We start from the raw sequence: 9,086 nt of genomic DNA on the forward strand, positions 1-9,086 counted from the left end.
CAATGGATTGTTTTTAAGTTGTAAAAAATCTCAAATGAATACCAGTGGATTTTAATGGACTCTTTAAAAAATCTTGAAAATCCATATTGAATACCACTGGATTGTTTTTAAACATAAAATCCTGATTAAATACCAATGGACTTTTTTACTCAAAAAAAAGTCTTTTAAAATTCTACGAAATCCTAAACCAATACACCCCCCTAAGTATCTTCTTCTGACTTTTTACAAGTGATTTGCCGCTAGTTGTTTTTTTGGGTGGGGATTGTGAATTTGTGAAAGGGCCATCCAATGTAGCCGTTGAGTACAAACATGAAATTTCTATTTCTTTTAAAATAAGATTGATTATTTTGTGTGCATGAATCAAAATGAAAACCAATTGGCTAATATTACTTTGTGTACCGGAAGGTCCCTATCGGTCACGTTGACCAACACGTGCCATTTCGTCAGACACCCATGCATAGCCACGTACAAGCATCATCACCAACGTCGGCTCGGCATGAGGCCGAGAACCGACATCAGGCTGGTTAATGCAAATATGGACCATCATCATTCATCGAGTCGGCTCGGTCAGGTGCCGTGCCGACATAGAACATACCGGAAGTATACAGGCTGCCGTGTACGGACTGGACGGTTCGGTCATTTGCCGCTCCGACTAGTATTGATTAGACGGCTCGGCCTCTTGCCGAAGGGTTAGGCGAGTCATAACAAGTAATCACAGTCAAGAAAGGTAAGTACATGATTAAAGCCTAAACGACCAATTAGTACCGTATTACCTAATTTGGTAAACATCTGATAGGGCCCATCACGCTCAGGCCCATGTCAGATGCTATAAATAGGTCACACGTAACAAGGTATGTCACTGTTCATTTTTAACCTAGATACTCGTGCATATACTAACTTGAGCGTCGGAGTACCTTTTGCAGGTACCTCCCCCCACTTTTGAAGACATCGTTGGAGCTCTTATTCGGTCCCCTTTCACCAGGAAGAACAGGAGTGTGCCCTCAGACAGGTACACTTTGAGTTTCGAACTTTCAAATTATCGTTAAGATTGTGACAGCTAATCCAAACTGTAATATTACAATTTGAGAAGTACCATGACACAAAATATTACAGCGATATTGTATTGTAGCCTTCATAATGTTACAGTTTGATTATGCAATAGTAGAATCATTACCATTGTATTTGTATTTTGTACATTTTGTATAACCCAATAATTTACACCATGAATTGCACCTCATTGGAAACTAGGAAAAGGTTGTCCTTCCTGCTTCGAAATTGTGTGGCACATTCCACAGCTTTGCAATGCCATGCCCAAAGTTTCGTCCAAGGTTTGCTTCCCAACACCATTCTCCAAACTGACCTCTTGTTAGTGTACTCTAAACTTGGCCTTCTCCATGAAGCTCGCAAAGTGTTTGATAAAATTCTCGACAGAAATAACATGTATTCATGGAACATCATGATTGCCTCCTATGCCCAGAATTGCATGTTTTCTGATGTCTTGATGGTTTTTCGCGAGTTCAAGCGCTGCGGCCTTAGGCCTGATCATTATACCCTGCCCCCGTTGTTCAAGGCTTCTGTAGGAGTAGATGATGCTTGCATCGGAAGCATGGGTCATGGTTTGGTTATAAGGCTTGGGTATGAAGGATATGTTGTTGTGGCAAATTCTTTGCTTGAGTTTTATGTTAAGTATGGGGCTATGCCCCAGGCTTGTTATGTGTTTTCCAACATGTTTTGTAGGGATTCTGTGACGTGGAATTTGATGATCTTGGGGTTTGGAAGAGCCGGCTTGCATTCAGATGCTATGCGTTGCTTTAGGGAGATGTTAAGTTTGAATGGGATGATGAGGGTGGATTTCATGACTCTTCCTAGTGTTTTGAATGTTTGTGGAAAGGAAGGAGACTTGTTGAAAGTGAGAGAAGTTCATGGGTATGTAGTGAGAAGCTTTGGTTTTGACACAGATTCTTCCATTGGGAATGCATTGATTGATGTATATAGCAAGTGTGGATGCTTGAATGATTCGGAAAAGGTTTTCAGGACTATGCGCTGCATGAATCTAGTCACATGGACCACCATGATATCTTGTTATGGGGCACATGGAAAGGGGGAGGAATCTCTTTTATTGTTTAGGAAGATGGTAGATGAAGGGTTTAGGCCGAATTCTATCACACTCACTGCAATCTTGGCCAGTTGTAGCCGCTCGGGTCTAATAGATCAAGGCAAGCACATTTTTAGCTCAATTCGTTCAGACTATGGATTTGAGCCTACTGCTGAGCATTATGCTTGTATGGTGGATCTTCTGAGCCGCTGCGGGTATCTTGTGGAAGCACTCCAGTTGTTGGAAAGAATGAAATCATCAGTGACAGGAAGCATGTGGGGTGCCCTTCTAGCTGGTTGTGTAATGCACAAGAATGTTGAAATTGGAGAAATTGCAGCTAATCGGCTTTTCCAATTAGAACCAAATAATGCTAGCAACTACGTAGCTCTGTGTAGTATCTATCAATCTCTTGGTATGGTCGATAGCTTGTCAACTGTTAAAGCAAAAATGAGGGACTTAGGTTTGGTTAAAAGTCCTGCTTGTAGCTGGATCAATATTGCTAGAAGAACCCATATTCAACCAAAGGGACCTATCTCATCCACTAGCTCAGATGATTTGCAAAATACTATATCAAATTAGCTACACTCAGTTGTTGACTAATGATTTGGGAGTAGCAAATCTATAACATGGTGATACCTTAGTCATGCATTTGTTGAGCATTAGAGCCAGTTCACTTGATTGTAGGAAGAGGAAGGGCTCGGCGTAACAGTAATATTCCAAATTTATCAGTTTAATGATTATTTTCTAAGATTACTTTTTGATTCTTGGAAACAACTAATCTTATATGTATTCCATTCTTGTCTCCACTAAGGAAAGAAACAAAAAATATCATAGCTAATAAGAGTTCTTTGTTGCCATTAATATATTTTGGTTCTGGAAGGAACAGTTTGATTCTTGAATTTTTATGAATTTTTAAGCTCTGTATTTTATATTCTTCATTCTATGTAATGCTTGAAGTCTTCATTCATGTACTTTTTCTTTATATTTGATGACATTAACTTGCAAGTTGATTACAGGCTAATGAACAAGAATTCTTCACCTAAAGTAGTGTAGCAAGTGATAGTCTAATTTGAGTGCTGATTTAATACTTATATCAAGTGTTATAGTGTCAATTACTTGGTCATATATTAATAGGTTAGATCTATTGCATTTTGACATGCTTCTCTGCAGTATTCATCCCGTTGAAATTATATAGTTGCATCCTTTATTTTTGCAATCAGCCAGGACCTTTGTAATAAGAATTCCTGCTAAAAGTTTAAAATAATTAATTGGTTCTGGGCTGACTGTCTGTATAAGAAATTTTCCTCTAGTCAGTAAGTCCTGAAGATTTATTTTTGTGATTATATCAGTAGTAACAGTGCTGGTATGATAATGTACCAATAAATAAGGGGCAAAGTATTTTTTTTTTCTTTTCCTTATGACTGGAGAGTTTTTTATTTCAGGATTTACCACAATTTGTCTTTTATAGTTTCTTTACTCATTGAATGGCAATGATAGATAGGGCTGTCTCTAAGAATTTTGTGGCTTTAGATAAAAATTAAGACAAGAGTCTATGTTAATATAGCTTAATAATTTTTATGTTATTTTTTTAGTTTTTTGAGTTTCAAAATTATTTATTAAAGTTTTATAATTAAGTAATTCTAACATCTCACTCTCAATAGATAATATAGCTAACTCATTCAAAGTATCTTGTAACATAGTTGATCTTAAATATGATTTAATCAATTTTAATTTTGAAAAATTTCTTTTAACAGTCACAACAGTACAGGTAATATTAATAATATTCTATAAGCAATGCATATATTTAGAAAAGAACATGATTTTTTTATATAGTTCAATATTTTTAATGATGTGTTAATTTAATTTGTTAGAATTTCTTTCAATAAATTTAATTCTGAAAATTAATCAAGACCATCAATATCAGAATGGTCCTTAAAACTCAAAATCTTTTCAAGATTGATACAATATTTTTTTCAACTCATCTTCCCCTAAAGTTTTAAATTTATTTGAATCAAATAAAAAATCAAACATGTTTTTATATTATAAAAATTATTCCAATCGACTCTCAATAGAAGATTGATTTAATATATACAAAAAATAATTAATGCGAGAAAATCTTCAGCAGAATGAGCTATCTCATTACTATCAATGTCATCAAAATATTTTTTTTTCTAATGAATATGACCTTTTTTTTTATTGAACTTAGGTTCTATATCCATTTCAATATCATTTCTTTGGTGGATTCTAATGAAGATGCAAAACCATTTTCCCTATAATTTTTTAAATAAGTTATAAGGTCTCTTAAGTGATCTATAGCAACATCTATATGCATATCTTTAGATCGCATGATCTTACTTACAGAATTAACTGCAAAAAATATATCATACCAAATATTCATTCCCAATAAAAATTCAAAATTCTTCATCTCATAAGTCGCTAAACACATGACTTCACTCTTTATCTTAGGATCTTCACTAATTTTTGATAATTGAACAAATGCATCTCTTATTTTTTGTACTTGAAACTTTATGGCTTTTTAACACTTTTAATTTTATATTCTCATCTTGTTTAAGATAGTGATTTAACTGAAAACTTATACATTTTCTTGTAAGATTTTCCACCATTTGGTAGAAGAAGCAAATAAAGAATTAAATACGTTGCAAAACTCCAAAAAAAGAAACAGCTCTAGTACATGAATTTGCCATATCACCTAGAATTAAATTCAAATTATGACAACTGCAAGGAGTATAATATGCTCTATCCAGCAATCTTTTTTGTACTCCTTGATTTTGACAGAGTAGGAATGAATCAAGAAAGAAAGAGTTAAGAATGAGAATGGAGAGAGAATGAGAAAGAGATAAACTAGAGAGGAAACAAAGAGGTTGAAAATCTATCATCTGTAAAAGACAAAAGTAAGTAGTAGCGACGGTTGGATATTAAGTGACTTTTCATTTACAAAAACTAATAAATAGGTTGTGGTCTTTGAAGTAATTTTAATAATAAGAAAATAAGAGATATAAAAAATATAAGATATGTGTCTTATAAAATATTGGGTCTTATCTCAAATATTATTAATTTTTTTTAAAAAATTTATATTAATAATACTATTATTAAAAAAGATTTAGAGATTTTATAAGTTTGAGAACTTAGGTATTAGCCTTAATTGCTTTATTAAATGTCCGACCATGAAAGAGACCATTATATGTGCTTCTGTGCTTCTTACTAAATGACCTTAATACCAAGATCTCGAACAGTTTGTATAGTTTACAAATCTATAAAATATTTGGGTTACTGTGGAAGAATAATGGTTGCCTTGCAACATGTTAGGGTCCAAAGCTTCTTAATATGCTTATGTAGTAATCCTAAATGTAGGTTGGGTCCCGATAGACACATTCATCATTGGTGTTAGTTAACGACCACTTATGAAGTGGTAAAGTGGAAATTCTCTGTTTTGTCTTTAGAGGACAAACGTTCAAAAAGATGCTTAATGGTCACTTTCCATTGCTTTTGCTATGTCTTTTTCGGTTTTCTTTTGAAGAAACTTTAATATAGATAATTTATAATGTCACTGTAGTGAGCTGGATGGAATTTATAATTTTAGTTTGAAGTGAAGTGAGGATTAAAAATTAATGTATCGTTGAAAGAAGCAAAGGATATTGGAAAACATGAACCATCAACTAAATATTCATAAATTGAAGCACGATTCCATTTAGCTTCTTATTTTTTTAAAGATAGCCAAATGTAATCTTCTATAAATGAATGATTACGATTTAGTGTTTAATGTGTAAACTTTCCACACTAAATTTTGGAAAAGGTTTTGCTCTGTAATTTGGTGGCTTGGACTTTAATAGGAGTTCTAATGACATAATAATATCAGTGTCATGTTTGAGATGCTATTCTCTGTTAAAATATTTGCAAGTAGAAGTAGCAAGAAAAACCATTGTAAAATTTATTTTTTGTACGTTTAAATAATAAAAAAACACGTTTTCCATAAAATAAACGTTCTAATAAAAATGTCATTAAGATCAATTTTATCTCGTCCTACTTATGTTTTTAACATTTTAAAATTATTATTTATTCAATTTTAACTAAAAAGCTATATATTTTATTTCATATACAATTAAGGTCATCTCATACGCAAGCAATGCATATCAAAGATTATTTATAATAAAATATTTAAAATTGATATATAATATGACTATTTTACTTATGTGTGTTTAACTCATTTTACATATTTATAATATATTTTCATTTAATTTATTATTCAATTAATACATTATACGTTACATAATGTTTAAAGATATATTTTTCATTTAATTTATTATTCAATTAATACATTATACGTTACATAATGTTTATATATATATATATATATATATATATATATATATATATATTATTTGTTTACTATTAATATATATATATATATATAAGAAAAATTCTATAATACCCTTCTTAATTGAGAGGCACCCGTACAATTGAAATTATGAATTTCATTCTAAATTTGTTAGTTTTAATAATTTATTTATATAATATTTTATATTTTTGAATTATTTCTATATTTTCTTAGGTATTTTATCCTTCCATTTTTTTTCTAAATTATTTTGTCATTATTTTTCTACTCTACTTTTCTTTGTAATAGTATCATTATACACTTAAAAAAGCTAAGTTTTAATAATTTTTAAACATAGTTTTATCTTTTCGCCTCAAATTTTTGAATCTCTATGGTGTAAATTACTTTTTCATTCTATAACTTGTTAATTCTTTTCTTTCTTTTAATGTTTTTATAGTATTATTGTAATCTTATAATTTCTTTAGAAGTAATCTTATAATTATAATCTCTATAATTTTATTTTATTTTTTATTATATATAAATATAATTTAAATTATTTATTTTATAATTAAATTGGTTTTTTCATATTTTTTATTGATTCATATAGGAGAATGTATCGAAACTTTAACTACTTTCTATATTTAATATATGATCTCTTCTACGTCCATAACTTCGATCAATAAATGTTATTTATAATAAAAAAAATAAAAGAAAAAGACATTTTATATTGGTAAGTACTTGATTAATTTTGAAATGGTTGAGCAATATTTTATAAGTTAATCACCTATACATTGTCAGTGTAAAGATAACCAATTATATTTTTTTATTGTGCCATATCACTGTAAATATATTTACTTTTAATAGTGATACGACACATTTAAAAAATATAATTATTTACCAGTGTAAAAAAACTTTACGCTGACAGTATATAAGTGATTAACTCATATTTTATCATGAAAATATAATAATAACATTGTGAAGACAGAATTTGTGGTATTTGAAATGGTATGCTCCTACTGGACAGGATCTCAACATGTATGCTAGATACTAACTGTTAGGATTTTAATTGCAGTTTTCCTAATAAGGTCTTGCTTCGAGATAGACCAAATCTCCCAACACTACAACTACCAAAAGAAAGGGAATAATCTCTTCTTCATTTCATTTCATCATGTTAGAATAAATACAACTTGAAAATTAGGGTAACAAGCACCCTCCAGCCAAGGCCCAATAGTTGATAAAACTATTCTAACTATTTTTTGAAAGAAAAACTAAACTATGCTAAAACATAATTGGGCTTATAAGATAGAAATTGGGTCAACTATTTTAATTAAAAACATAATCTTTATGCCAACTGGGCTTCTGAGTGCTTCTTTTAGCCCGTTTTTCTCCACTTCCTTTGGTTGCACTTAGGCTGCTATCAATACCGGGCCCATTTGAAAGGACTTTGTCCACAAAGTCCTAAATAGGTGCATCAGCCCGTGTCAAATGAGAGAAGTGGGGTTGCTGTATGAGGAGCGTCGGTGAGGGGGCATGGAGTGTGTGATAGGGTTTGAGTGTCAGGGGCAGGGTCATCGGTCATAAGAAGGAGAAATTTTGGGGGTTGGCATTTATGACCAGGGTGATACTTTGCATCACAGTTAAAGCACAAACCTTGTGCTCTACGTTCTTGGAGTTGAGTAGGGGAAAGGCGTTTAATGGGCAAGGGTGAAGTAGTGATGTCAGGTGGGGGTGGAAGAGGTGGGAGGCGGTTAAGAGGAATTTTGGGTTCGGAGTCGCGAATCTTGGCTTCAATAAGTTTTGAGAGACCAATGGCTTGGGAAATGGTGGTGGGTTTAAGGATGGCAACTTCACGTTGAATTTCAGGTAGAAGGCCAGAATAAAAACAGTCCACAATAGCATCAGGAGGAAGGCCAAAAACCCTATTAGAAATTTTCTCAAACCTTTGTTGATATTCAGTGACAGTGGTATGTTGGCGTAATTTGAAAAGCTCAGCTCTAAAATTTTCATATCCTGTGGGGCCAAATCGGAGCTCTAGAGCACGCTCAAAAGCATGCCAATCAGAGAGCTGTTGGTTGTGGAGCATCCATTTAAACCATGAAAGAGCGTCACCTTTCATATAAAAAGCAACCATAGACAAACGGGCCTCAATGGGAATCTGATGGTAAGAGAAAAATTGCTCTGCCTGGAATAACCAATCAAGGGGTTCGGAACCGTCAAAATGAGAAAGTTGCAATTTGGGAGGACGAAAAGCATTCATATGGTTAGGTGGGGAAAATTGACGGGGTATAGTGGTGAAAGGTGGAGGGGTAAAAGGGGTGGAAAACGGGTTTGGGGTAAAAGAAGGAAAGGGAGGTGGAAGGTTATGGGGAGTAGAACCCTCAGGTCCAGGGCTGTTGAGATTAGTAATGGGAGGTGGGGGGTTATTATCAATAGTGGATGAAGAGGAGGGTTGAACAGCTGCCAGCTTTTCAACAACCGTAGCTAGGATGCCATTGATGGATTCGTACCTGGCGTCCATTAGGGATTGAAAATTTTCAAAACGGGTCTCCTGTTGCTGTTGTAATGTGGTGATGCGGTCGGACAAGGCTGCCAAGGCTTTGTCCATATCCTTCCGAGGAGGCATTGATGAAAGCACCAAAATTGTTAGGATTTTAATTG

The 9,086-nt window shown here is 33.0% G+C and overlaps 1 protein-coding gene across 1 annotated transcript; it reads left to right on the top strand.

Moving 5' to 3' along the window:
• The first annotated feature begins 73 nt into the window (after nucleotides 1–73).
• LOC109806274 (putative pentatricopeptide repeat-containing protein At3g23330) lies at nucleotides 74–3,087 on the top strand. The gene is made up of 2 exons (XM_083065898.1): nucleotides 74–1,009; nucleotides 1,249–3,087. The coding sequence occupies exon 2, from the start codon at nucleotides 1,439–1,441 to the stop codon at nucleotides 2,672–2,674; it is 1,236 nt and encodes a 411-aa protein (XP_082922024.1). The 5' UTR covers nucleotides 74–1,009; nucleotides 1,249–1,438; the 3' UTR covers nucleotides 2,675–3,087.
• The last annotated feature ends 5,999 nt before the right edge of the window (nucleotides 3,088–9,086 follow it).

This window comes from Cajanus cajan, chromosome 10, assembly GCF_000230855.2.
Source record: "Cajanus cajan strain Asha chromosome 10, NIPB_CcT2T_4, whole genome shotgun sequence".
NCBI lineage: Eukaryota > Viridiplantae > Streptophyta > Magnoliopsida > Fabales > Fabaceae > Cajanus > Cajanus cajan.